This window comes from Zasmidium cellare (assembly GCF_010093935.1).
Source record: "Zasmidium cellare ATCC 36951 unplaced genomic scaffold M409scaffold_33, whole genome shotgun sequence".
Taxonomy (NCBI): Eukaryota; Fungi; Ascomycota; class Dothideomycetes; order Mycosphaerellales; family Mycosphaerellaceae; genus Zasmidium; species Zasmidium cellare.
In genome coordinates, this window is record NW_022986977.1 from 108,126 (window position 1) to 135,690 (window position 27,565).

The 27,565-nt window shown below is 53.8% G+C and overlaps 12 protein-coding genes across 12 annotated transcripts; 7 read left to right on the plus strand and 5 right to left on the minus strand.

Moving 5' to 3' along the window:
* Positions 1 to 623: 623 nt before the first annotated feature.
* M409DRAFT_68821 (glycoside hydrolase family 55 protein) lies at positions 624 to 3,269 on the plus strand (the record flags this gene model as incomplete). The annotated part of the gene is made up of 4 exons (XM_033818000.1): positions 624 to 709; positions 796 to 1,278; positions 1,332 to 2,802; positions 2,856 to 3,269. The coding sequence occupies 4 exons, from the start codon at positions 624 to 626 to the stop codon at positions 3,267 to 3,269; spliced, it is 2,454 nt and encodes an 817-aa protein (XP_033663714.1).
* Positions 3,270 to 4,911: 1,642 nt separating this feature from the next.
* On the plus strand, positions 4,912 to 5,841 carry M409DRAFT_26682 (uncharacterized protein; the record flags this gene model as incomplete). Its single annotated transcript, XM_033808221.1, has 4 exons — positions 4,912 to 4,949; positions 4,995 to 5,121; positions 5,176 to 5,346; positions 5,401 to 5,841. The coding sequence occupies 4 exons, from the start codon at positions 4,912 to 4,914 to the stop codon at positions 5,839 to 5,841; spliced, it is 777 nt and encodes a 258-aa protein (XP_033663715.1).
* A 1,570-nt stretch (positions 5,842 to 7,411) lies between these two features.
* On the plus strand, positions 7,412 to 8,971 carry M409DRAFT_68822 (uncharacterized protein; the record flags this gene model as incomplete). Its single annotated transcript, XM_033818001.1, has 1 exon — positions 7,412 to 8,971. The coding sequence occupies one exon, from the start codon at positions 7,412 to 7,414 to the stop codon at positions 8,969 to 8,971; it is 1,560 nt and encodes a 519-aa protein (XP_033663716.1).
* A 272-nt stretch (positions 8,972 to 9,243) lies between these two features.
* M409DRAFT_26685 (uncharacterized protein) lies at positions 9,244 to 10,366 on the minus strand (the record flags this gene model as incomplete). The annotated part of the gene is made up of 2 exons (XM_033808222.1): positions 9,244 to 10,191; positions 10,247 to 10,366. 2 exons carry the CDS (start codon positions 10,364 to 10,366, stop codon positions 9,244 to 9,246), a joined length of 1,068 nt encoding a protein of 355 aa, XP_033663717.1.
* An 866-nt stretch (positions 10,367 to 11,232) lies between these two features.
* Positions 11,233 to 12,234, minus strand: M409DRAFT_57890 (uncharacterized protein; the record flags this gene model as incomplete). The annotated part of the gene is made up of 1 exon (XM_033813756.1): positions 11,233 to 12,234. One exon carries the CDS (start codon positions 12,232 to 12,234, stop codon positions 11,233 to 11,235), a length of 1,002 nt encoding a protein of 333 aa, XP_033663718.1.
* A 681-nt stretch (positions 12,235 to 12,915) lies between these two features.
* M409DRAFT_68825 (uncharacterized protein) lies at positions 12,916 to 13,460 on the plus strand (the record flags this gene model as incomplete). The annotated part of the gene is made up of 3 exons (XM_033818002.1): positions 12,916 to 12,967; positions 13,059 to 13,181; positions 13,246 to 13,460. The coding sequence occupies 3 exons, from the start codon at positions 12,916 to 12,918 to the stop codon at positions 13,458 to 13,460; spliced, it is 390 nt and encodes a 129-aa protein (XP_033663719.1).
* Positions 13,461 to 13,670: 210 nt separating this feature from the next.
* M409DRAFT_57891 (uncharacterized protein) lies at positions 13,671 to 15,437 on the minus strand (the record flags this gene model as incomplete). The annotated part of the gene is made up of 1 exon (XM_033813757.1): positions 13,671 to 15,437. One exon carries the CDS (start codon positions 15,435 to 15,437, stop codon positions 13,671 to 13,673), a length of 1,767 nt encoding a protein of 588 aa, XP_033663720.1.
* Positions 15,438 to 17,334: 1,897 nt separating this feature from the next.
* M409DRAFT_26688 (uncharacterized protein) lies at positions 17,335 to 17,790 on the plus strand (the record flags this gene model as incomplete). The annotated part of the gene is made up of 2 exons (XM_033808223.1): positions 17,335 to 17,599; positions 17,666 to 17,790. The coding sequence occupies 2 exons, from the start codon at positions 17,335 to 17,337 to the stop codon at positions 17,788 to 17,790; spliced, it is 390 nt and encodes a 129-aa protein (XP_033663721.1).
* Positions 17,791 to 19,679: 1,889 nt separating this feature from the next.
* M409DRAFT_26689 (uncharacterized protein) lies at positions 19,680 to 20,123 on the plus strand (the record flags this gene model as incomplete). Its single annotated transcript, XM_033808224.1, has 4 exons — positions 19,680 to 19,801; positions 19,851 to 19,912; positions 19,966 to 20,004; positions 20,059 to 20,123. 4 exons carry the CDS (start codon positions 19,680 to 19,682, stop codon positions 20,121 to 20,123), a joined length of 288 nt encoding a protein of 95 aa, XP_033663722.1.
* A 263-nt stretch (positions 20,124 to 20,386) lies between these two features.
* Positions 20,387 to 22,569, minus strand: M409DRAFT_68827 (uncharacterized protein; the record flags this gene model as incomplete). Its single annotated transcript, XM_033818003.1, has 4 exons — positions 20,387 to 21,516; positions 21,580 to 21,760; positions 21,866 to 22,081; positions 22,138 to 22,569. The coding sequence occupies 4 exons, from the start codon at positions 22,567 to 22,569 to the stop codon at positions 20,387 to 20,389; spliced, it is 1,959 nt and encodes a 652-aa protein (XP_033663723.1).
* Positions 22,570 to 23,384: 815 nt separating this feature from the next.
* M409DRAFT_68828 (uncharacterized protein) lies at positions 23,385 to 24,564 on the minus strand (the record flags this gene model as incomplete). Its single annotated transcript, XM_033818004.1, has 3 exons — positions 23,385 to 23,404; positions 23,453 to 24,299; positions 24,349 to 24,564. 3 exons carry the CDS (start codon positions 24,562 to 24,564, stop codon positions 23,385 to 23,387), a joined length of 1,083 nt encoding a protein of 360 aa, XP_033663724.1.
* A 753-nt stretch (positions 24,565 to 25,317) lies between these two features.
* On the plus strand, positions 25,318 to 27,117 carry M409DRAFT_68829 (uncharacterized protein; the record flags this gene model as incomplete). The annotated part of the gene is made up of 3 exons (XM_033818005.1): positions 25,318 to 25,535; positions 25,583 to 25,636; positions 25,692 to 27,117. The coding sequence occupies 3 exons, from the start codon at positions 25,318 to 25,320 to the stop codon at positions 27,115 to 27,117; spliced, it is 1,698 nt and encodes a 565-aa protein (XP_033663725.1).
* Positions 27,118 to 27,565: the final 448 nt, after the last annotated feature.

Genomic DNA, 27,565 nt, shown 5'->3' on the forward strand with positions numbered 1-27,565 from the left:
TACATTTGTACCTGGCGTTCACGCGGACGGCCCGTCTCAGCCATACCGATTTTCGTCCTCCAGGATCGTTGTCTGAAGTCGAAGGATTTGCACCAATCGCGAGGCAACCTCTCTACAGCTCTGTCCAAAGCTAACGTAAATTTCCTTTTAGTTACCAACACCAGGTGCCGTCCGCGTGCCCAGGGGTTGCAGAAACCTTCACCTTCACTCTGTACAAGCAGACGGATTGAATACTTCAAAGGGTAGTCAGCTAACCGCATGGAGAAGGAGAAAGCAAACCGCACCCCGCGTCCGTGCAAATCATGCGCTAGAAGGGTCCCGTGGCACAGCTGGGACGAACATCCAATTTCCACCGGCGTTCATCTTAAACGTCTCCGAACCAATCCTACGACGACAACGAGCCTACTCTTTCCTTTGCTATTGAAAACATGCGTCCACGGGGTGCTAGAAGGCTTCAAAGACTTTGGCGCTAAAGCCACGATCAACACATCCACCATCCGCATGACTGATGGTAGCATTTCCTTCATCTATAAGGCCTCGGCGCATCTCAGCAGTATGAATTTTTCCCGGTACTGCTGCTGGACAACAGTAGGTGTCAGTCAGTCTTTCATCTCTCGTTCATCATGCATTTCCTTCTATACGCATCATCTTTGGCGTGTGCCATTGGCACCAGCTATGCACAGATCTTCGTCCCAGCAGAAGTGCAGCAGTACGCTCTGCAGGCACTTGAGACATACAGCGAGTCAGTATAAAGCCGTCGAAAACTAGCCAAACCCAGAGCTAATGTGGCCACAGATACGTCAGCTACGATGGTCCATCAGCAACTGCGAGCGTGAAGCCCAAGCCTACTCAGAAGGTGAATGTAGCCGCTGCTGTCGACTGTAGCTATTGGCTCGAGAGTATCAAGCATCAAGGTCTCGCGGCTTTCAACTCGAACCCGGGCTCCTACCAGGTGTTCAGAAACGTCAAGGACTTCGGTGCCAAGGGTGATGGCGTGACCGACGACACAGCTGCAATCAACAGTGCCATTTCCAGCGGCGGACGATGTGCTCCAGGATCTTGTGCTTCCACGACGACAACGCCAGCGATTGTCTACTTCCCAGCTGGAACTTACCTCGTCAGCTCCAGCATTGTCTCCTACTACTATACTCAGATTATCGGAAACCCGAAATGTATACCTACTATTCGCGCTGCTCCTGGCTTCGCCAACGCTGCTGGAACTATTGGAGTCATTGATGGAGTTCCATATGGCAGCAATGGAAAGCTGCAATTGGGCGGGTACGTACAATTATAAGTCTGGACGATTTTGAGCGAACGCTGACTTGGTACAGTGCCACGAACGTGTTCTGGAGACAGATCAGAAACTTGATCATCGACACATCGTTGGTCCCAGTATCCAGCTCCATCTCTGGTGTTCATTGGCCAACTGGCCAAGCTACGAGTCTGCAAAACATCGTGTTCAAGATGAGCAACGCGGCAAACACTCAACACGTCGGCATCTTCATCGAGGAAGGATCTGGTGGCTTCATGAACGACCTCGTCTTCACTGGAGGCAATATCGGACTCAATGTTGGCAACCAGCAGTTCACCATGCGAAACTTGACCTTCAATGGTGTCAGCACAGCTATCAACCAGATCTGGGATTGGGGCTGGACTTATCAGAACATCAACATCAACAACTGCTCGGTGGGCATTGACTTGACCGGCGGTGGCGCTTCCGCGCAGACTGTGGGATCCATTACCTTATTCGACTCGTCGATCTCCAACACTCCTATCGGATTGAAGACGGTCAGGGATTCCAACTCCCAACCTGACACTGCTGGAAGCTTGATCTTGGAGAACATCAAGTTGTCCAACGTACCGACTGCAGTCCAAGGGGCAAACGGGCCCCTCCTCTCTGGCGTGTCATCAATTTCTGCCTGGGGCCAGGGACATCGCTACACGCCAAATGGACCCAATGAATGGGCAGGCTCGATCACTGCAAACACAAGACCCTCAAACTTGCTGCAGGGTGATGGCAAGTACTACCAGCGCTCGAAGCCACAGTACGAGACCCTGCCACTGTCTTCCTTCCTCAGCGCACGTACTCTTGGTGCCAAGGGAGATGGAAAGACAGACGACACAAGCGCTTTGCAAAGCGCCATCAACCAGGCCAAGTCGCAGGGCAAGGTGCTCTTCGTCGACCACGGAGACTACTTGGTCACCAACACGATCTACATCCCTGCTGGCTCCAAGATTGTGGGCGAAGCGTTCTCGGTCATCCTGTCATCCGGCTCCTACTTCAACGATATGTCGAACCCCAAACCTGTCGTTCAAATCGGCAAGTCTGGTGAGGCTGGCAGCATCGAGTGGTCCGACATGATCGTCAGCACCAAAGGCCAACAGAAAGGTGCTATCCTGTTTGAGTACAACCTGGTTTCTCCGGCCGGCACACCAAGCGGCCTGTGGGATGTACACGCTCGCATTGGCGGATTTGCAGGCTCCAACTTGCAGAACGCCAACTGCCCCAAGACTCCCAGCACCACGATCACATCTTCCAACCTGAACCAGAACTGTATCTCTGGCTATATGACCATGCACATCACCAAGTCGGCCGCTGGCCTCTACTTGGAGAACCTCTGGCTGTGGGTAGCTGACCATGACGTCGAAGACCCAGCCTTGAGCCAAATCACAATCTACGCCGGCCGAGGCCTCCTCGACGAAAGTGCGAATGGACCCGTATGGCTAGTCGGAACGTCTGTCGAACATCACGTGCGATATGAATACCAGTTCGCCCTGGCCAAGAACGTCTTCGGAGGACAAGTAAGTCTCACTACACCACACAAAATCGCTTACATGTATTAAATCCCTCTCAGATACAAACCGAAACCGCCTACTACCAACCCAACCCCAACGCCAAAATCCCCTTCCCCGTCGTCACCGCCATCTACGACCCCACCTTCACGCCTCCCACCGTAACCGACAACAACACCGCCATCCCCGCCGCCAACGGCTGGGGTCTCCGCATCTTCAACTCCTCCAGCATCCTGACCTATGGCGTTGGGCTGTACTCTTTCTTCAACAACTACTCGACGGACTGCTCGGCCCAGGGCAATGGCGTGCGGTGCCAGAGTCGGATTCTGAGTGTCGAGGGGAGTTCCGGGGTTAGTGTGTATAATTTGAATACGGTGGGGACCCATTGGCCGATTACGGTTGATGGGACGGATGTGGCGAAGTGGCAGGATAACCAAGACGGTTTTGTCCAAACAATCGCGCTGTTTAGGAAGTGAGTTCGCCGGTGAGGATGTCCATATGCATCATAGGAAGAGTGAATGGTCACAACTCAAGCCAGAATGCACTACATGTCTTCCGGAGGGCATGGCCTTTTTGTCCAATCACTCCCCTCTTTTCTATGATCTTGCCCTAGGCCTTAACAGACTGTAAGTTTTTCTTTCTTGGGTAGCGCGCTGAGACGTGACGTGTAGAGCGGAAAGTTGCATGTGAATCTGCGAAATTCGGCGCTAGTGCTTGGTCAAAGCGTTCGGCAAGCAAGTGCTTCGCTGTTTGTCGATTTTGCACTGCACCTCCGCTTCTGCTCCAAGTTACTGTCCTGGAAACTCCGTTCCCTCAGACAGTATTCCCAGAATGGGGGACAAGGCAGAAGACGCCCCAGATATGGTCGCAACAACAAGCCGCCCATCGCCATTGATCTCATGCATCGAGAGGTACGTCTCCCGACCTTCCACTCGTGGCCGTCGGTTGAACTAACAATTTGAAGCGCCTTTGGAGATAGCACATACTCAGACCTCACTATCAAGTGCGGCGACCGCACTTGGAATGCTCACAGCGTCATCGTCTGCGGACAAGCACCATTCTTCAACGGCGCCCTGTCCGGCGACTTCAAGGTCAGTACGGTTATTGACATGCCACTTCCCAGTGCTGATAGTCCTCTAGGAAGCCGAGTCGAAGAAGGTCAACCTCGAAGACGACGACCCAGACGTGATCAACGAAATGCTCCGATATCTCTACACCGAGGACTACTTCGATGAGCCGGATTCGACTGACGACGGAGCGCACCACAACGGCCTGGTGATGAGCGTTTTGGTACACACGGCAGCAGACAAGGTGAAATCCCGAGCTTCCTTCCCCTTTTGAAAAAGAAGGCTGTACTCACTCACATCTTTCAATGCAGTACCAGATTCCGTCCCTCTGCGAGCTGGCAACCAAGAAGTTCGCTGCCCGCGCCGCCCGAGAGTGGAACACAGGCGCTTTTGCTATCGCCATCGAAGAGATGTATAGGACGGCCGAGAGCAGCAAGAAAGAGATGCACAAGCATGCTGTGCAAATCGCTGTGGAGCACGCGGACGTACTGCTGTACGAGGACTTCGGCGCTAGGTTTCGCAAGGCCGCTGAAGCTGTACCCAAGTTTGCCGCCGAGTTCTCGTTCCAGATATACGAGGCCAGGAAGGATTATCCAGAGGAGTCACGTTACAAGTGTCCGAATTGCGAAAAGGTGGTCTGCATGGAGACGGTTATGGCGGAGCCCAACGGGCTTCGAGCGTGCCCATATTGCCACGTGAAGAATCATCACAGAAGCTGGATCCCACGTGCTGTGAAGAAGGACTAAATGCAGTCAAAATGCCGTTACCAGATGTAGCTGCTGCGGCAGAGCAGGGGCGGAAAGCTGAAAGCTTTACATTTCCTCTTACAGTGTCGAGGTAATTGTCGGTGGACAGAATAGACAATGGAAACAGCGATGTTCAGTAACAATATGCGCTCCTGCCTTGAGCATTGGCAAATTGCATGTGATTTGTTCCAATTCGGGTTGCTAGCGTCTGGTCTGTGCACCGGTCACTCAAACGCGCTAGCCGACCACCGTTTGACTCTCAACATCAACAACTTCGGCCGCTTGCATTGACCGTCACCATCACAATGGCGAAGTCTGCGTCTTCCGTCGACTGGCTGAATAGGTGAGCTGTACGATGTGTTTGCAATTACTTTTGCTATTAATCTAGGGTGTTCGGCGACTCCAAGTACTCAGACCTAACCATCGAATGCGGCGAGAGCACATGGCACGTCCATAGAGTCGTCATATGTGCGCAGTCGCCCTTCTTCGACAAGGCCTGCTCAAATGGTTTCAAGGTCAGCGTTTCTAATTCTGCGCTCTTCACAGAGAGTCTACTAACACATCACCAGGAGACATCATCCAAGCTCATCAAACTTGAAGATGATGACCCGACGATCGTCCGGGAGATGTTGAGATACCTCTACACGGGCGACTATCTCGAGCAGACGAAGGAGGGAGAGGAAGGTTCTCGGCGCAGCGCACTGAGCACGAATGTGCACATCCACACCATTGCGGATAAGGTGAGCTGGACTGCTCGTCTCTCTTGACATTGCTAATGTATACGCGCAACGCAGTATGACATCCCCGCCCTGGGTGACGTTGCCATCAGCAAATTCTCCGCCCGTGCTGCTAGAGAGTGGAAGACCGAGGCGTTCGCCGGTGCCATCGAGGAGATGTACACTTCCGCGAACGAGAACAAGGAGCCAATGCACAAAGCCGCCGTCGCCATCGCAGCCGAAAATGCGAAGACGCTTCTCAACGACGATTGTGGTCAGGCATTTCGAAAGATTGCGGAGGCAGTGCCCAAGTTCGCAGCCGAATTATCGATCGAGATCGTCAACATGAAGGAGAAGATGCCGCCAACCTTTGCGAGATATCGCTGTCCCAATTCGATGCGCTGCAACAAGGTCAACATGCTCGAAGGTTTAGGCCAGGCCAGCGGTAGTCGGACATGCACCTACTGTTCGAATCAATATTATGTGAATGTTTGGGTTTCGAAGAAACTCGACGATTAGATGACCATACTCGAGTCATAAGGATGCGGGAGTGGTCAAAGAGTTGGGAACATCGCAGTGTAATGCTGAATCGGCAGCGATCATCGATTGATAGCGCTCGTCCAGGGCGACGGTATGTCACGGCGAGGCGAGGTTCGATCACCTTTCTCTTGCTCTAGACAAGGCAAACGTAGCACTTGCTCCAGATAGTCCGTCGAATGGAGTGCTGTCTCATTTGAAGCCCATGTGGCACCGATTCTGCTTCACTTGTCTTCGCACTTGACATGGTCGGAGCTTCTATCCTTCACACCATGTTCATTCTCTTCATCCTCGACATCACTCATTGCAACAAACAGCCACGATGACAGAGACCGAAGGATATGACGGCTGGCTGTCCAGGTGATATCGACTGTTGACCTCATACACATCAGTGCTGACATGTTACAGGGCTTTGGGCCACCCCAAGTTCTCCGACTTGACCATTGACTGCGGCACTCGCGTGTTCACAGAGTGATCGTCTGCGCACAGTCTCGAACTGGGGTAGAGAAGTCCACAAGGAGACGATAAGGTGGATCTCCGACGACAAGGCGGTTTTCCCCCATTGCGGCGTTGACTACTTCAAGAGCGAGTGGGCAGGACGTGGGATCTGGCCGCTGTAGTAGCTGGCTTTGGATAAGGCAAAAGATCAGGCTCCACTCACCCAGACTTCTTCGGCAAGATGGACATGGCAAGAAGAAGTCAAGAGGCGGAAAGCTAGATCGTTAGCAGAGCTGCCAACAAAGGTCAGCGCTGCCATCAGTACTGGAAGCGTCTGCTATGGAGGTTGGAAAACACTGAAACGGAGTCGGGGAGTGAGACTTCCCACTCAGTGGTATAGTGGATGCGGTAAAAGCTCCTCATCCATCTCATATCGATCGTATCCAGCCTTCGAATGCAGTCCCCTCATCTAGACCTATAATGCCATCAGCCGTGGGGTGATGAAAAGCAAGGCGAGCCAATTTTAGGCTGTCGAGGGGTCGTAGATCATGGCCAGCACATTGCAAGCATCACTTTGGGGCATATCATGTGCTTTTGTTGCTTGAGACGACGGTGAGAAGACTCGTCTGACGTGAAAGGAGTCTTGTAAGAGCAGACGTCTGGGCGTTTCAGGAGGTGTTTCGTGAACAACCGCCGCCGACGGGCCGAGCCTCAATGCACCGAGAGGAGGATTGCTGCAAGGGTCTGGCGTGTGGTGGTTGACGGAGAAAATGGAGGTGCTCTCAATGCTGACCATTGCCAACGACCCCCTCCTCTGTCGTGCACCTTTGGTGGCAGACTCGCATTACCACACCTCTTCCACACAATCCATACCTTCGTTTTGAAGCCAGCCGACGACTCCAGAAGAAGCAACTTATCGATCGACACCGCACGAATTTCGAAAGCGGTGAGGACACCAAGCGACTGTCAGGCGAGCCTATCCATATCCCGCCCTGCGCCAGACGAAGGCGCACCACCGCGACAACGACGACAACGGCGCCGCGATCCTGACACTGCGCACGGCATCTTTGCCAAGACCATTCGCTTGTACTCCCCTCCTCGCACGACCACTGCAATGGCAACACATCTGGAGGCTGGCCCCCCTAGTTTGTGCCCACCCTCGCCCAGTGTCAGCAACACCCCACCACCGCAGAGGGAGCTCAATATCGAAGATGTGGCTGTCTGTGCCAGCCCAGGCGAGTTCGTGCAGGCCAAGAGGAAGAACACGTTGAGCTCGAAAGACCAGGAGAGCATATGGAGCGCGCTGCGGAAAGTTGCCATGGAGCATCAGCTTGGACTTTCGCTGAACTTCATGCTCTTGCTGGCTATGAGCCATGTCATGTTTCCATCGCTGAGGAACATGACCAGTGCCTGCTTCACATTATCATACCCCACCGAAGAGTCAGGCCAATATGGACAGGGACCGAGGGACATGTACCTGGTGGGCAGCTGCATCGTCTACTTCATGGCGTTCCGAGCGTTCATGCTGGATTATGTCCTCATGCCAATTGCTTCATATTGCGGCATTGGGAGGCGGAAAGGCAGGGTCAGGTTTGCTGAGCAGGCCTACATGCTGATTTACTACACCATCTATTGGCTGTGGGGGCTGTATCTGTTTGTTCAAGATACGCCATCGCACGTCAACAGCACCGAGAGCTTGTTGATCTCTATGTGGAGGGATTTCCCAAGGTTGACCATGCCCCTCGGCATCAAGCTCTACTACCTCACGCAATTCGCCTTCTGGATACAGCAGATTGTTGTCATCCACCTGGAGGAGGCACGAAAGGATCACTACCAGATGTTGACTCATCACTTCGTCACCTGCATGCTCATGCTCGGCAGCTACGGCTATCGACAATGGCGGGTTGGCAACGCCATTCTGGTGTGCATGGACAGCGTGGATCTCGCATTACCGCTGGCCAAGATCCTGCGATACCTTGGTCTGCAAACGGCCTGCGACTGCATGTTCGGCGTCTTTGTCATTACATGGATTGCTGCAAGACATGTGGCTTATATGGCCATTGTGTGGAGCATCTATGCGCACGTCAATGTCAAGACGATGCCTTATGGCCTGTACTCGACAATCACAGGCGAGCGTTTGTCGACCTCAGGTGGCCAGAACCTGATGGACAACCTGATGCAGCCACTCTCAAGGCCGGACGCGAAAACGATATCGTTCAACGCCAACATCAAGACCCTCTTCCTGAGTCTCCTGATGGCACTGCAAGCCATCACCATTGTGTGGTTCGTCATGATCGTTCGAGTGGTCATTCGTGTAATCCGCGGCCAAGGCGCAGACGACACACGCAGTGACGGTGAAGACGAAGAGGACGAGGAACTCGAGAACGGGCCCTTCCAACCCTCAAAGCCCACAGTCCCCATCACCGCCGAAGCAGAAAAGCCCCGCTTCATCGAAGTCGAGACGACCTCCGAGGAGGTCACCTGGCCGACCCGCAAAGGCAGCACCAGCAACAGCCGGAAGAAATCCAAGGGCATCTCCAGCGGACTGAATCTCGGCGAGCACAAGGAGATTCTTAATCGGATTGGTTGTCTCAGCGAGGAACAGCTTGCGCGGGAAAGGGAGAAGCGCACGGATAGTGCCAGTCCGCGGCCGCAGAGCGCGGGTAAGAGATGAGGTTATGCATATGCTCGTCTCTTTGGCTCTCTTCTTTCGGATTGTAATGTACACTTTGTGATGTGGCCCGATGGATGTTCTTTTTCGGGAGACGAAGTCGTGGAAGGACGGGAGGCACACTGGCAGGGAGGTGCTTTATCAATAGAATATACCCAATATACGCGTATGAAAGTTCGGCTTTGGAAGAACGATGACACGATAATCTTCTTTGCATTTCATGGAGCCGTCTGAGTCTGCTAACAGTCCTCCTCTACCCATCTCACACCATCAATCTAGTTTACCAAAACATACCGATACCTCGGCAACCCCTTCTCAAAATCCACCACGACCTGATTCGCCTCGCTCATCTTCCTCTCCTGCACCCACGGCTTCACCTTCTGCTCCGCCGCGAGCTCAAACATCTCCCGAATCTCCTTGGGACTCCCGATCAAACTGCCCGTAATCTTCGCCTTCTTCATGATGAGCGCAAACGCCAAAAAGGGCGGCAGCTCGTCGTCCGGCACGCCCAGCTGCACAAACGTCCCCCCGACGTCCAGCAGGTTGAGGTAGCCTGACATGGGCATTTTGGGGGATGAGACGGTGCACAGGATGACGTCGAGGGAGGAGGCGTGCGCGGCTGAGAAGTCTGGGTCTTCGGTCGCGATCATCTCGTCGGCGCCGAGGGCGAGGGCGTCGTCTTTCTTGGATAGGTTGCGTGAGATGGCGACCACGCGGTCGGCGCCTAGGGCTTTGGCGAACTGGATGCCCATGTGGCCCAGGCCGCCGATGCCGATGACACCCACGCGTTTGCCCGGGCCGACGCCGTTTTGTTTGAGGGGCGCGTAGACGGTGACGCCGCCGCAGAGCATGGGCGCGGCTTCTTCGGAGGGGATGGCGTCCGGGATCTTGAAGACGAAGTGGCCTTGTCCGCGCCAGAACTTGGCGTAGCCGCCCTGGGCTTTGGCGCCGGAGGGGTATTTGGAGCCGTAGGTCATGGTGAAGGCGTTTTTGCAGTACTGCTCGTCGTCGTGCTGGCATTGGTCGCAGTCGCCGCGGAGGCAGGAGCCGGACTGGGCGCCTACGCCGACGCGGTCGCCGACTTTGATGCCGGAGGTGACGGACGAGCCTACGCGGATGGCTTTGCCCACGATTTCGTGGCCGACGACAACGGGGTAGTCGGTGGGACCCCAGCCGGAGCGGAGGACGTGCATGTCGCTGCCGCAGACGCCGCAGTGGGAGATCTGGTCGGACAACTTAGTGGACTATTGAGTTTGAGATCAGTGAGGATGAACATACCTCAATGTCAACATCATTCTCCTCCCATGGCTTAGGATCATAGCCCTGCCAGACCATCTTGCCATCAGCGCTGTCAGGCGCAAGACCGCACCATCCCTCGAAAGCGCTGTCGGAAGCCATTTTGGCAAGAAGCTGTATAAACCTGACTGGATTGTCTTTCTGGAATTCCGTAAGAGTCGCCAAGTTCTGTAGTCCAAGGCGAAGAGTATCTGCTAGTAGCAACAACAGCAAAGAGGGAGGCCATGGTCGCCGTCATTTATATGAGATGTAAGGCAGTGGGTCTGCGCCTCGCTGCAATGGCTTCAACAGGAAATTTTTCTCACACGATATCGGCAGACATCACGGAGTCGTGCGTTGTGCTGGGTAACGCACACGGACATCGATTGATAATCAGCGTTGAGCTGTGGAAGACGTGGCAGTTGGTCTTGCGGTGGTCAGAGAGTGGGTAAAGTTGAATATTTCTGTTCCATCTCTTTCTCGGTAATCGTTCGGCTCGCTGCGGCCCCGTTTGAAGTCCATGACCCCTGTCGGCGACCAAAAATTCCAAGATTAAGCGTGTGAACGAGCTGTTCAAAGGCTTCCAGAATGTTGTACTCCTTGTAGACTCGCGGAGAGGAATCCGGCAGCACAAGTATTACTTTCTCGCCCATCAATGTGCTCCAAGAAGGTGCACGTGGTCGATCATGGGTGATGATGTCGTTCTCCAGCACTGTGGATAGCCCTTGCTAGCACACGGTTCCTATGTCGGTGGACGCATCTAGACAAGGCTTGGTATGCGAGTCTAATGTTCCAAAACTGCCGATTGTGACGCAGGAATCCGAGGACGTCGCATCCGCAGAAGCTTGTCGAAAGGTGAGGCGGAAGTAGTCCCACAGGACCCAATCTTCCACTCCTGCTTCTCTTTCGGCACACTTTGAGATGAGCTCAACGCAGAATTGCGGTCAGCGCCTCAATTCGCAAGTCGAAGACCATAAAATCAATCCAGCTCATTGCCGTGCGAGCAAACAGATCTTCTCCCTCGTCCAGTGGTCCTGAACTTCGGTATTCGTATACCAGCCTTGACCGATAAGATCCGACTCGACCTTCTTCCACCTGGCGAGCTTTTCTGGCTGCTTCAGATCCAGGTCTCCAAGACGTGCTTCAATGCTATTGCCAGACCTCTTCAGGAACAGAGTGCAATCTCGAAGGGTCATGGCTTTGCAGAGACTTTGAATCGGATCCGAACCCGAGGTGCGAAGAATGCCGTGTTGGTCGAAGGTCATCTGAGATGCACGCAGCTTTTGCAGTAGAGGCTGTGCTTGGTTGATGAGATACTCCCGGATCCTGCGGTCGGTGGTGATGGCGTGCACAGCGCGCTTTCGCTCCTCCGCGTTGGCGTTCACCAGGTCCAGAGGACAGCTCTCTTGAGCATCTGTCGCGGTACGTATCCTCTCAGAAGCCCTCTGAGCGCGCATTGCACACGTTCGACATCGTTTCGCACTGGGCCGCGCATTAGGAGATTGAGTCAGCCATTTCGGTTTGAGCTGTAGCAGAATCTCCCCGTCTCCGGGCGTCATGTCTGTAACCAAAAGTCCAGACATCTGTTCGTTCGGTAAGAAATCCCCAACCCGATGCCTGGGGCGATTCATCTGCTGCAGACTGGCATTCAGAGCAGCGGGAATGCCCTGATCCAAACTAATCAACTCATGCTGAATGAGATTATCCGCCGGAAACAAGTCTCGGAAATTCGCATTCAAAGCTTGAAGCTGTTCCTCTGCGCTTGGCACATGGGGCAGATTCTTCCTCAGTCGCAGCAATTTGCCTTGCAGACTCGATGGGAGTTCGCGTCCCTCGACAGGCAGGATGTGAAAGACGAAGTTGGCGCCTCCTTCGTTCAGGTACTCGATCCGGCACCCTGAGGCGGGCGATAATGTTCCAGCGGTGGTGGGTTCGAACGAGTAGAGTCTTGGCGTGTCACGTTGCACAAAGCAGACAAGGATGGCGGACATGCTGGTCGGTCTCGTCCAGATTCTGCTGCATGCAGGTGTTTCGAAGGGCGAGGACCGAGAACCGGGAACCCGGATCAATGTATATGTAGGGTTAAAGGAAGGAAGGGTCTGTTCGTTGGAAGATCGCACACGATAGGCAATTGCGAATCGCATGCAAAAAATAGATCACGTCCGTTGGGGAAGGAGTTCACATGTCAAGCCGGGTCGCACGGCGGCGTTGGAAGCCGTTGCGGATGCTGTGAGATTTGGTGGTGGTCCAAGGAGGCGAGGAGTTTTGTATGGCCTGAATTCGAAGGTGCTAAAAAGGATGGTGTTCGTCGTATTCTCTTCTTCTTCTTCCCAGAACGCCACATACGGAAGAGCTCCATGATAGCGCGCGGCTTAGTCGTGGTCTGCCTTATTCTGCTGCCAGCGTGATCCAGCAGAGAAGTACCCGGTAAAGCAGAGGAGACGAGAAGGTTAAAGTGGGCGTCATCGCTCGTGCGAGCAGGGAGGTGAACGGTGCACCGTTGCACAAAGTCACAAGCCCGCCGCGCGCCTGAGGCTGCAAGCGGCCAGGCCATTCCAAACCTTACCGCGCAAGCTCCCATCCACCTACCCCATCAAACCATGTGACCACCCTCCCTCCGCCAAACAAAATCCATGGAGACATCACCCCAACTCTCAGACCTCATCCGCAGAATGTCTGACAGCGAACCCAGCAAGCTGCCCACGCCCGCGGCATGCACAGCCGGTGTGTCTCTTTCTCGTGTCCCATCTCCAAGCGAGAGATTACGACTCGACACGAGGAGTTCTAGTGCTGATGATGGTGTCGGGTCTTTGAGATTTCTGTCTGATCCCTCTCGGCACGCCGACGGCTTCCGTTTCCCAAGAGGTCGCCGAGGTGCAGCGGCTGCTCAAGAAGACGGGTGTCAAGTATAGTATGCATTCGGCGGGGACGACTCTTGGTATGCCAGACCTCTGTTTCCTCTCTTCGTTACCTTTTGAGCTAGGCTCCTGATTCGTCTATAGAAGGATCATGGGAGGAGGTGATGAGAGTCATTGGGCAGTGCCACAGTATGCTGCACGCGAGAGGCGTAGTCAGGATCCAAAGTGATATTCGCGTGGGAAGCAGAACGGACAAGAAACAGGGCTTTGCGGACAAGGTCGCTGCTGTTGAGAAGCTGCTCAAGGACGACGACAAGAAGACTGAACTGAATGGCGAGAGCGCAGAAACGCAGACATGAGAAGAAACATCAAAGGGGAGTAGTAATGCCATTCTGTCTATACCTTATCCATCTCCATCTCTTCACAATACGGTATCACAACATCAGGTGGTAAAACCCAGGCTGACAAGACAATGAAAGTCGTAACACCATAACAGTCATGAACCTGCCCACCCCTTTCAATACCCAAACGCCTCGCTCCCAGAAATAGTCAAGTCATTAGTATTACAATCAAGACACATACGCAGGCGGTGCTTCAGCAGCTTCTGAAATGCCATCTTCTGACAAAGGCCTCCAGGGTCTCTGCTTCGACCTCTCCTGTTCGACCTTCCTCGCGATCTCTGTCGCCATCTTTTGCATCCAAGCTTGTTCAAGTATGCCTCCACTGCTACCCTCACTAAAGGCAGCAACAAGGTTCTGAAGTCGCAACTCAGACGCCGAGCGACCAATGTCGGATGAGGACGATCGTCGAAGCTCGGGGGATGGCGACCGTGATGGGAACGATTGCATCCGCGGGAGCTGATTGACTGCCGGACGACGGGCAGGCTTCTCCGGCAACACCATAGACGCTCGTGGTGTAGGATCGGCATCCTGTGAAGGTCCGGGCTCCGGTCGAGACTTCGGTGTGTGAGGCCTCGATCGCTGTGGCTCATGGTGTCCCGCCTTCTCGTCTCCTGGCCCATCGCTGCTGAAACCGACAGTTTTCTTCGGACTTCGTGGAGGTGTAGTAATCTCGCCTTCTCTCTCGTTGCTAGTAGGTGCAGTAGACTGTAACGTGCCAGTCCTCTCGACACTCGATCGGGCAGAACCACTGATGCTGCGGCTTGCGCTGTCTTCATAGCTGCTGGAGACACTCGCAACTTCGCTGGCTCCTTCTTGTGTCTTATCCCGTCGAAGATTCACGATCCGGTGTTTCCTCTTCTTTCCAGGGCGCGATCTCTGCGCACCGCTTCCTAGGGTGTACACAGTCGATGTGGACCCTGTTGCCATGCTCGCCAAGCTAGGCCTAGTAGCTTCTGACCCAATTCCCGAAACTTGCGAGGCAGCTGACGATAACGCGCCGTGCGACATGGATGATTGTAGTCTCGAGAGCGTGATAGGTCGTGTCGGTGTGCTGGTTCCATTGCTGACATCGTCGCGTTGGGTAGAACTTGCCCATGCACGATACACTGTATCTCGTATGCTTGGTGTGAAGAGACTAAGTGTTCTCTGGCTCTCCGTGAGAGCTGCAAGTCGCACCAAGTTCTTTTGTGAGAACGAAGCGTAGGTCTCGATAGGCGTTTCCAATGAGAAAGAGGAGTTGATGTCGTCGTCGTCGATTGGTTGTTGTGCTGGACTCGCAAATGGATCGACGGGCTTCTCTTCATCGGTCTTCTTCGGCTCTTGATTCTCCGCTGTTTGATATTCAGGGCTGAACACGCGCAAAGATAGACGATGTATTATGGCAGGCAGATCTTCCATGAACAGCACTCGCAGCTGGTTCTCGATCGTCTTCTGCAGGTAATCGCGTACGAAAGGTATCGAGTCGAACGTCGAGGAGACTTTTAGCTTCTCGAGGGGATCGTTCCGGAAGACAATGGTGATGCCTTTTTGTTTTGAGAACACCAATATCACGAAGCCTGAGAGTCGAAACTCAGAAAGCGTAATCTGGATAGGTATTGTCAAGCTACTACTTGCGGCCAGCGGCTGTGGACTCGCAAAGCTTGGCTTGGTAGAGAGGTATGTATTGAGCGGATTGGCCTGCACTCTCGTCTTGAGCGTGAGATACGCATCGCCGGTATAACTCATCTTGAATATGCCTCGAAACCGGTCTTCTGCCAGATCGCCAATCTCCAAGATCTCCAGCTCGGGCGGCGTCGAGCCAAGATTCAGTTCATTGACAATGATATCGTCAACAATGATCGGCGGCTTCGGGGACTTGTTCAAAGCGCTCGTGAGCATATCGCGTACGCGCTCCGTGTCCGCTATGAGCGGTGACCAGTTGAAATTGAACGCCATCGTCGCCGACGTTGTGCTGGCCGCTTTGCGACGTCCGAGGTTGGTATGTTAAAGTCTTGCTGACCGGGCAAGACAAATAGTCGCGTGGATCATGGAGCTGCTGATAAGGCGTCGGAGGTCATCCGTGGCCTCCTCGTCGTCGTCGCGAAGTTCGTGTATTATCGCACAGGCCTGCAGCGGAGGATTATCGTGTCCGATGCGCGCGCAGGTGTTTGTTGTGGTGGTGTTTCGTGAGGGCAGGGGAGGATGGAAATTCGTGGAAGGGACCCTTCCAACGGCTTGGGATCCGGAATCTACTTCATCATCTTGGGCGGGCCGTGCGCGACTTTCCGAATGCCGAGGCCTCCTATGACTTCACGTCTTCCATCTCTCTCTCTCATGTGACACTCTGGGACATCAACAACAACATACATCATCTCATCTGGACACCGACAGGACTGAAATGATCGCAAAAGAAACGCCATCTGTCGTTTAGAAGGCACAGCCTACTGCGCCGGTCACGACGCGAAAAATTCAGAACGAGGCGCAAGGACAGCCTTTGTCTGCGGCGTCAACAGAGCCCAACGCAAGTGAGCAGGCGGCCAGGAAAGAAGCTCTTGAATATTGGGCTAGAAGCCTCACTTCATTGGAAGCGTCATCGGGATGCCGCATTGAAGCTCGTGCGGCCTCGTGCTGCCTTCTTTGCCATGTCCTTGGCGAGCTTGAAGTCGCCATTTGAGGCTTAGATCATTGGAGATTGACACTTTCACACCCGACAGTGGTTGAGTCGTCGCTGATATAGGCGAAGCGAGTTTCAAACGCCTGATGTCGACTTTAAGACGTCACTCACATCATGCACTGAGCTGCGACTTTCTCCTTGAGGCCGCACCAATGTAGGGCTCATGCCGGCCACAGACGTATTGCACTCACGATGTGGGCGCAGTATACAATGAATTGAGTGGCCGGAACGATGAGCGAGGAAAATTACACACGCGGAGAGCTGCACTGCCCATGGATCTCCCAAAGACAACACCTGGTCGTGTTCCTCGCGCGCAGGTGGCACTAGCGATTCTTGCCTCGTGGGAGCCTGCCCCAACCAGTCATTGTCACTCAACCATGTCGGAGATTGATCACAATCCCGATCGCAGCTTGAGATCATCAAGCCGCCTGCTGATGGTGGGGACGTTGTCATGCCTCCATGACAGTGTGCACTGCTCCACATGCCGGACAACTCGCCGACGCACTTGCTGTGACAGGGCCACGCCTTCGCTCCATTCCATACCCTTGGCCCAAACACCATCTAGCCCAGCGGCAATCGCGCAAATGGCGCCTGAAATTGCGAGTATAACCATGCCGATGGTGCCCTCTCGCTGGCGCTGAGGCATCTGTTGTTTAAACAAGTGGCTGTGCTCTGGAAACCGTCAGTGGTCATCACCGCGTGTTTGATTCGCTCCAGGACCTTGCTATACTTCGCCCATCTTCCACAACATTGCCTCTTCGAACAATTCGCCGTCGTCTATCGTGCATGAAGACAGATCGACCTGCCTAAGGTTCGGGCGTGCAATCCTACGCATACTTTTCAGCTGTTGACGAACCTGACCCTTGAGATACTCGACCTTACATTGGCTGTTTGATGGTGCTCATGCGATGCTGACAGTTACCGGTAGGCAAAGAAGAAGTCCATTGTGATCTTGACGTCGTCCGTCAGTGGTGCTCGCGCCTCCTTGCGAGGCAACTAATACTGGCGGCTCAGATCATGCGCCTGTTCAGGAGCGCAATCCGGCCACCTGGGGTGAGATTTATACACGCACCATCCGCTTCGACGGCAAGAACGCTTTTGATCCGATCGTCGCTCAACAGGTTGTTGACTACATCAGCCACTCGATACATTGCACGCAGAGCTTGACCTCAATTCCACATGACGACCAGCAAAGAAAACGACCGTGCCACAGAGGGAGTTCCACACAACGAAATCGACGTAACCGAGACGAATGACCTCCGCATCCAGCTCTCGATCGATCACGGCCAGGCCTTGACCTCGCAAACCTACAACGCCTCTATCAGTGCCAACCGTGGCCAATCTTTCACCGATAGCACGAAGCAGTGCGCTGCGCCTGCTCGCATGTGGTTAGTAGACGGTGCATTATGGGAGCGCGAGATTATTTCTAACGTCATATCAGGCAGTGTCACGTGTGCAAACACAACCACAATGCATGGTTGACCAGATGCACTATTTGCGGTCACTATAGGTGTGGACAATGTCATACCTATTAGCGTCAACAACGACGCCTCTGGCGTCGACGATCTTGTCAAGATTCTGGCGTTTAGGAGTGAGCTGGCGAGATTGGCGAGGAAGTTTGGACATGCGGCTTGAGATTTTCGTTTTGGAATTACTTGTTTCCCTCAGACATTCTGTTGCGATCCAAAAAGCACAATCGTTTAGCAAAATAGAGATAGATCGATAGATTTTAGATCCATGGCTCATTTATACAAGACGTTTGCAAGTCACGGGCTGGAGAACCGGTCCACGTCTCGGAAAACGGCACAGAATGCGGTGATGAGGGAGGCCGCACAAGGGTGCTCCCGAGGCGGAAAACCGCTCCCTCAACAATGGAAGACATCGGTTGAACGAGTGGCCGCAGAAAATCGTTTCAAGATTCTGGTCAACCTCACCGCTCCGAGTCCAAGACATGCGCCCTCTTTTTGCCTCGTTGCCTTGGAAAGCCTGAGATGCCCACTTCGCACCTGAATGCTGAGCCACACCCAAAACCTCGTCTCATGACCCCGCGGGATGCCAGCCTCGTTATTGTTTGACGTCTCGCTCCTCGTTGTTGAACTGAGGAATGCGTGGTATGAGCTGACTGCTTGGCTTTCACGCCAGAAAAGGGGCTGTGAGGGAAGTTTGCACGACATCACCTCCTCGGGCATCTCCGATGACGTGGGTGCGAAGTTGTGATGAGCGAGGGGACAGGCCACTCTCATTCATCTCACTCGAATCTGCCCCGTATGACGGTCCGAGGATGAGACCGAGCAAGGCGAGTCCTGCGTGTGAGACGTGAGGTTGTTGTTGTTGGGCCCTTGCGCCAGCCACACTCAAGAGGATCGACGGCTACTATCGATCTAGGGAGGCTCTCCTCACACATAGATGCGGACAGCCTGCCTGCCTTCCTGATCTGGTAGGCGCTGTCACGACTCGTGGCAGGAGCAAGGTACCATGCCTTCCTCAGCATGGCCTGCCGGGTCCTACTTGCCTCATGCAGTCCATTTTTCCCGGCTCTTCCCCCAACAGCCTGCTGAATTACCTTCTTCTATCGCAGGGCTGTCGAAACCTCGCGCATATCACCCACCCATCAGCATCCCTGTGCCACCCACGTGAATCCAACCTCATCGTGGCTTTGCATGAGATGATTGATGGAGTACCTTGCGGTATTAGTGATTGACTTTCTCTGCAGACCACAAGTATCTGACTCCGTAGGCAGTCGCGCTCTCTCGTTCGCTGCTTGTTAGGGACTCCACCGCGAAAACCGCGCAGCTCGCCGCAGCTATCAAGTGACCCTCACGGCTCCAAGCCTGCGATCAGGTGGCAAGACCGTCGCCGTGGGCAGTCCTGACGACTCTGATGCTGGAGGGGCTTGTTGTCTCGTTTCAACGACTTGTACTACTTCCTATCTGCCCCTGGATCATGCCGATTACCTAGTTAAGGGCAAGCGGAAGATATGACTCTTCCTCAAGGGGCAACGATGATAACGACCTATCCGTTGCCATGTTCTGCAACTGCCTGCCCCGTCGTGGGTCTCCAGCGGCATCACCGTGGTCGCCTTCAACATATTCGTCCCTCGTCAGCTTCATGGCCCTCGTCGTGGACCACGTGTGAACACTGCCCCGGACATCACTTCGTCCTCAGGGCGTCAATACCTGGAATTCCCTCGAGATGGGTCCGCTCTGGTTGGTGTAGTTTCCTAGTCTATTCGTCATTTCAGGAGCGCCACCGCTGACGTTTCCAGTTTCCACGACACTTCAGCTCATAGTTGCCCCCTTCCTTGCGTCACTTGTGAGGATGGCTGAGTTGACTGCTCACGAGGAGTTGTAGGATGCCTTCGACCTCGACCGCCTCGCTATTCCTGGAGAAAGATGGATAAAAGAGTGAATCTTTGGCTCCATGGCCTGCGTTCTGAGATATCAAACAGCAGTCAGTACAATCTCAAGTACATCAAACTCACCTCCAAACACTCTTCATACCAGATCAACTCAACAACCATCACGATGGCCCCATCTCAGATCAACGACAAGAAAGTCCAGTCCCCATCCGAGGTCAAGACTTCCAACACGGGCCACAACCTCAACAATGGCCTCACCTTCGCTCGTCCAAGCATGCGTGGCTGGTGGTAGGTACTGCTCAACCCTCATTCACCACTCAATCTGACCAACGTACAGGATGTGCCATGTCTGTCGCCAGACCAACAACCCAGCCACCACGCCTCAACGCTGCCCTACCTGTGGTCACACGAGATGCTCAAACTGCCACAACTACTAAGCAGATTTTAAACAGTCGGCATTGCCGATATTGAGCAGGCGTTTTGGATTAGAGGTATGTGTCACCGATAGATTCTCTGTCGTGACATATACTGACGGGTTGGGGCAGACCAAGCAGCAATGCTACGACAGATGACACTTTCGAGTGGTGCGGGGGTCCGAGCTTGGGTTTAGCGTTGCTTTCACATGTCATTCGCTTGAGTTTCCTTTATTGGTTTGCTTTTGGAATGATTTCGAGGTCGCTCGTTCACGTCGCTGGCGTTTTAGGTAGATTAGTCAGAAGAGCAAGTCTTTTCGAGAAAATGACTCCCGACATCGTCTGCTAGCAGTGCTAGAAAGAACATGAGTGCAGATGGTAGGAATGGAGAGCTCGATGCTTCGAGTCTCTGCGTATCAAGCCTAACACTTGCTGTAGGAGCCACTTTCTGGTACAGACCTCACATACTAATCCACCTCGCCATCCAAAACTCCGTAATCTCCTTCGCCTCATCCACCAGCCCCATATCCAACAACAACTGACTCGTCCCCCTCACCGCACTCTCCAGCGCGCTCCAAATCCAAGCATGCGTAAAACTCGTATGCTCGCCCACAAACACCGTATTCTTCTCGGTGTGAAAATACGCCGGCAGATACAACTCCTGCTGCCCCACCAGCGGCCCGCACCACGCCCCCGCCTGGTACTGGTCAAACTCCCAACAGTGCCGGTCGTAGGAGCCTGTGAACTGCTCCTGCGCGATCGTGCCGTGGATCTCGATCATCGCGCGCTGGACGTACGCGACGTGCTCTTCGTCCGTCATGGAGCCAACGGAGCGCGCGCCGGTGGTGGAGACGTAGGAGCCTAGAATCACACCGGGGCCGGTCGAGTTGATTTTGTAGCTCGGGTAGCAGACGGAGCCGATTTGCGGGATGTCGGTCGAGCCGCAGCCGCCGATGATGGGGTGCTCGAGGTGTTCCCAGAAGCGGGTCTTGTAGTGCAGGGCGACTTTGCAGGATTGATCGTAGTTGAGGCGTTGGATCGCGCGGCTAAGGAGGTCGGTGTATTCAGGGAGGCGCCAGAGGCGGACTTTGCTGAAGGGCACCGCGACGACGACGTAGTCGAAGGACATGGTTTCGGGCTCGATGTCGAAGGGGTTCTTGTTGCGGTATTGGAGTGTCATCTTTTGGGTTGAGTTGTCCCAGGACATGCCTTGCACGGCGGTTTGAAAGATCGTTCGGTTGAGGACTTGGGGGCCGAAGGCTTTTGGCAGGCTTGTTAGGCCTTTGTCGATGGTCTTCCACGAGGTCGCGGAGAAGTAGACACTTTCGTACTCCCACGATGGGGAGTTGTCGAGGGTCGAGTCCACTTCGTCGGTGATGTTGTTGGACATTTGTAGGGCGTACTTGAGGTACCCGGCTTCGCTGAAGTGAAAGTAGCCGTTGTCAACAGCCCATTTGTGGGCCTTGTAGACGTTCGAAGCGATCGATCGATACCTTTCACGGTCCATACCAACCCAGTCTTCATAGGCAGACTCGGCCAGAGCAACGGCAGTGGCGTTCGAGTACGTCAGGTTGGCGTTGGTCGAGTAAGCTGGGTTGCTCGCCACCTCAGCAGTGCCGGGGACTGTTCCATCTGGTCTTCTTGCGGAAGTACTTGCTGGGTCGTTGGCGGCGGCTTGAATCCATTTGATGAAGTTGACTAGATACTCGGAGTCGTTGCCATTCTGCTTGTTCAGAACGTCGCCGAGCTGGAACACCATCCTATGATCCAAGATGGGGATCGTCTCGGCAGGATCATCGTATGTGATTTCTGTAGGAAATCGCATTGGGCCCATCTGTTCTCAAGAAGTCAGTATGGCAGCATTTGTATCGAAAGAGAGAAACATATCTTGATACTGATACTCATCCGGCCGCGTGCCATTGAGGTAAGCAGTATGCACTCTCCCACCAATGCGACTCGAAGCCTCAATAATCTTCCAATCATGGAAGCCAACACTATCAAGCAGGTGAGCAGTCATGAGTCCAGACATGCCTCCTCCAACAATGCCGATGGTCTTCGATTTAGCGGCTGCTACAAAGGCCTCGTCAGGCTCTTTCTCTTGGAGATACTCGACGCCGTCGAACCAGGGGCCTTCGGCATCCATGATATCTGCGGCCTGGAAACATACTGGTTAGCTTGTAATCTTGACGTATAGGGAGAATAGGTACTCACAGCAGTCCATCGTTTCCTCTTCCGCTCAGCAACAGCCACAGGAGCCGATCTCCCAACAAGCACATCCCCAGAGAACGCATGCAGGCACCCGCCAGAAGCAATATCCACCGGCGGAAGCCACACGAACTTCGCCGGACGTCGGTACTCATGAGCCTCATGCCTCTTAGCCAGGGGATGCGAGCCAACATGTGTCTTGCCGAGCGTATGGTGGCAGTCGTCTGGAGAGGCTACCTCACAGTCGCCATAGTGGAGACTGAGCTCGCCATCCAGAGGCGCATTATAGGTGATGCGCACGTTATGCATGCCCCCAGCTTCTGCCACGAGACCATCTTGAAACGCGATAGTGGAGGCTCTCGGTATAGCATTAGCTGTGACGCCACTGGAAAGAGATGCAGCTAGTGCGGCTGTTGAAACGAGAGAAGGGTATATCATCTTGACTGGAACGAAGAACTCGTCTGGCTGCGATTGAGCGCCGAGCCGTACCACTTACCTTCATATACTGCTGCGAAGGACGGTGGTCCCGATCGTCGTAGACTGCGGCCAACAATGCTACGCCCTAGGCGTACAGTCCGAACAGTCCCTTCACCGTCCTCGCACTCGAAGTTCGCGGGCCGGCACCGCAGACAAGCGCGAAGTGCATGATGTTGTCCTAACTTGGAAGGTAGTGGGTTCGGTGCAGCTGCCAAGACGATATGAAGCGCGAACGACGCACTCTTATCAGTGACAAGCGTACGGCCTGCTTTCGCCTATCTGTCCGACCATCACCGCTTCCACACGACTGCGAGATATTTAGTAGGCAACAGCTTGTGCATTCGCCTTTCAATACCGTTTGAGGCTGGACGAGGAAAAGATTCTGCTAATCGGCTTTCCAGGCTATTCGTTTGCGGAGCCAGCTGCAGATATGAAGGCCTTACGGACACGGTAGAATGACATATCGAAACCTCGCGGATGTATCTATCGTTTCGTCTGTTGTGCATGCCACCGGTGCTGCATGGATGGTGATGCGAAACCGAGGCAGATAGGGCGAAGTGACAAGAGTCAACTATCCTTCAAGGTGGCTCAACGTTCCCGGGGGCGGATTCATCAATTGAGCTTCGATTTATGCCTCTTGTCTCTTCTGTATTGTTTACATGTCGTTGCAACGCCGGGATACCTTGTTGATCCTTGATCCTGCACCCTGTGCAAGGATTACCACAAACCTCAAACGCCGTGCCTTTTCCAAGGCCTGCGGGTATCAAATGAACTTATCAAGTCGCTTTCACGTATGCTGTGCACAGTCAATACACAATTCGACAATCGGCCAAGCAATACTTACCAGCATCAATCTTCGTAATCTGTGGCAGCGCCAGTCGGACCTTGTTGCGATACAGCACAGGGCCTTGCCGCTGCACTGGGTTGCCTTCGAAATACACCTCCTCCAACTTCTCCTTGTCCTTGAGAGCACGCTCGATCTCCTGGAAACTGTCGATTTCGCAGTTCGATGCCCACAAGTTCTCTAAGTCTTTCAAATCCTCCAGACCGGCGAGCGTGCTGATTGGATTCGTCTGGAAATCAAGGATCTCCAACTTTGTGTTGTTCTTGAGAGGTTCGAGAGAAGTGATCTTATTATCGCTGACGTAAAGCTCTGTGATCTGAGGTATCGATTCGATCCCATCCAACGATGTCAGTCGGTTGGCCTGGATACTCAGTGTCCGCAGATTGCTCAGGGTGTGAAGTCCTTTCAGCTCTGTGATTTTGTTCTGACCAAGCCATAGGTGTTCGAGCTTGACCAAAGACTCGATGCCCTCGATTTCTCGAATCTTGTTTGCACCAAGCTCGAGATATGTCAGCTCAGTCAACTCCTCCAACCCCTCGATCTTGGATATTCTGTTTTGCACGAAAAAGATGTGATCCAGCTTCTTCAACGTTGATAGCCTCTTGATGTGCTTGAGCTTGTTGTAGCTGAGGTCGAGGATTCGTAATTCTGTAAACTTTCCCAGCCCGTCGATGTGTTTGAGGAGATTGTCATAGAGTTCCAGTTCTTCGAGTGTGGATGTGCAGGTGTCCGGCAGTTCGATCTTTTGAATCTGGTTCTGACGAAGGCATATGCGTTTCAGGCGTTTGAATCGTTCGAGGTGTAAGGCAGGAATGGAAGTGATTCTGGAGTGAAGGAGTTCGATTTCCTGTGACGTGTCAGCCAAGATGTTTCCTTTGACTAGGTGGGCTCTATACCTCTGTCTGTGGGTCCTCGCCTTCCAACAAGTCTTCGTCTGCTTCGATCTGTTCTGGAGGCGGCGCGTCCTCATCTGAGTATTCTGGATCGCTGAGGGCTTCTGGGTTCGCGAGGGTGGCTGTCTTGTTTACACGCAGTTTGCCGTCCCATCCTGACTTGCTGGTCGGCGCGGACGATGTCCCGTTGGTATGGCCGGTGCCATTTGAGTCGGCCATGTTGATGGGGTGTGTGGTTGGATCGTCGAGTTGCAGAAAGTTAAGAGCTGCTGCTTTACAATCACATGGCGGCGGCGAAAGTTGGCGGCGGCGGCTCAAGAACGCGGGGCTAATTAAGCTTTTGATTGGCTTTGATTAAGCCCGCGACCCGTGCTCAATCAAGCCAACGCTCCCGATGATCAGGACATGTGTTGCCCAACGTCACGCGCTCACCAACAACGTGACAACAACGTTGGATCTACCACGGCATCAACGAAAACGGCTTCAGCATGTCTACTAAATTACAGCAATCCAGCTGGATGTAGTTAGCCACGTACAGCATCTGCACAAGACTCGCAGACCCCAACAACGGTGAATGACTATGTTCCCATGCACGGCGAGCCCTCCCTTTGTCAATAACGTGAAGTTCGACCACACAGCATCATTGTCCACAGCGAAAGTACAGAAGGATAGTGCACACGAGCATGCTTTTATGCGAGTCTTGAGGGTTCTCCTCAAAGGCTAGTTCCATGATGACACGGCGTGAGGAGACAACCTACTCAGCAAAATATCAAAGCAATCGCGAGCTCCCGAGCACCTTCTCGACCTCAGCAGATGCGAACGGCAAGTAGTCTTAAGGGGCAAGTATGAACGGCGATGCTTTCCTCAGATTCGACTTTTCCTGTCTTCCTCTCTCTCTAAAGCTCGTGGAAACGCCAAGCAACGTTGTATCATTACTTCGTTTTGCATGACATCGATTAGGAAACCATCAATATGGCTCGGAACGCCTCAGTAGCAGAAATCGACATCAGCAAGACGGCCAGCTCAGCTGATCACCAAGAGCACGCCCCCAATCAAGAAAGACACATTGCATACGCTGCTGGTGGCCAGCCACATCCTTCACAGGCTGCTAGGAATGCCTCAGTTGGACTAGGCGAGGACGACAACATCGACTTTGTTGACTGGGATGGACCTGATGATCCCGAGAACCCGTCAGTCGAAGGTCGATGAGTGAAGACAGCATGCTGATGTTGACCAGATTCAACTGGTCTACGACGTATAAATGGGTTGCAACCCTTACAACATGCTTTATGTGGGTTTGCGAATACACAAGAGTCTCAAGGGTGTAGCTCACTGGCGTCTTTTAGATCTATCTTGACCGGCCTCCCAGCAGGTGCCTACGGCGCGGCTAGTGCCCAGATGATGGATGAATGGAACGTCGACAATCAATCGTTCCCATTCCTCTCATTCGCCTTGGTGACCTGGAATATGGGAGCTGCGATCTTCCCTCTAGTCTTCGTCCCTTTGACCGAGACCACTGGACGTATGCCAGGATACTTCGTAAGTCTGCCACACGACATCTCAGTCTCGAACTCACACCTCCCAGGTCTCATACATATTCTTCCTCATCTGGCTCATCCCCTCAGCCCTATCCCCCCAGCCCTATCCCCCAACTTCGCCACGATCCTCGTCACACGTTTTTTCGGCGGAGGGGCCAGCTCAGTCGCCATCAACATCGTCGGCGGCACAATCACAGACATCTGGAAAGGCGACAAACAACGCAGCCTCCCCATGTCCATCTTCGGCATGACCAGCGTCGTCGGCATCGCCCTCGGCCCCTTCATCGGCGGCGCCATCCAAAGCGGCCTAAACTGGCGCTGGATATACTGGATCCAACTCATCGTCGACGCCGGCCTCCTCCCCTTCTTCTGGATCATCCTCAAAGAAACCCGCGGCGACGTGATCCTCGCCAAACGTGCCGCCAAACTGCGCAAGAACGGCTACCCCAACGCTTACGCGCGCTTCGAGATCAACAAACCGGGCATCCTGCAAGCCCTCAAAATCTCCTTCATGCGCCCGACCAAGATGCTCGCGACCGAATTCGTCGTCATCTCCTTCACCATCTGGGTCAGCTTCGCCTGGGGGATCCTCTTCCTCTTCCAGTCCAGCGTCGCCATCGTCTTCGCCAAACTCTACGCCTTCAACACCTTCCAAATCTCCCTCATCCAGCTCGCCATCTGCGTCGGCGCCGTCCTCGCCACCCTCATCAACCCCCTCCAAGACCACCTCTACCTAAACTCCGCCAAACGCAACCTCGAACGCCCGGGCAAACCCATCCCCGAAGCCCGCCTCTACTTCGCCGTCCCCGGCTCCGTCATCTTCGGCGTCGGCATGATCTGGTACGGCTGGGCGTCCTACTCCTCCCTCCACTGGATCGTCCCCACCCTCGGCCTCGCCTGCGTCGGCATAGGAGTCTATAGCATCTACCTCGCCGTCGTGAACTACCTCGCGGACGCCTACGAGAAATACGCCGCATCCGCCCTCAGCGCCGCGTCTATGGGCCGCAACGTGACAGGCGCCTTCCTGCCCTTCGCCACGCCCGCTATGTATCGCACGCTAGGTTTCCATTGGGCGTCCACGCTTCTCGGATTGATTGGACTGGTGTTGAGTATTGTGCCCGTGATTCTTTTGGTCAAGGGGGAGACGATCCGCGCGCATAGTCCTTTTATGTTGGATGCGACGTATGAGGAGGAGGAAAGCGTGGAGAGGAGGGCGAGTCTTGCGTCTAGGTAAGCGATTCTAAAGTTACGTCAACGTTCTCAGGCTAAAGCATTGCAGGTATACGCAGGAGAGGAAGGCGAGTGCAGTGCTGCCGTGGAGTGGAGTGAGGAGCGTCGGGACGATTTAGGTTGGCACAGTAGAAAGGGAAGACTTACGAGGGGAATGGAAGAGAGATCGGAGTGAGGGTATGTGTGCAAGTGGTTGTCAGCGACCAGAGCACTCATCTCCGTTGTTGTAATGATGAATAGTGTTGGGTAGGAAGAATAATTCTCAACGTTTGGAAGATGTTCTTCGCATTCTACAGATGATCCTTGGTCTGCACGCCCATTCTCCTCTGATCACTGCAAGTCGTTTAAGCGACTTTTCACACGCTGAAGACTGGAGCAGCAGGCTGACATCTAGGGAAGCGGCTTCGCAAACGAACGAGAGATCTTGTGATGAAGTCTATCCGCGTCAAAAA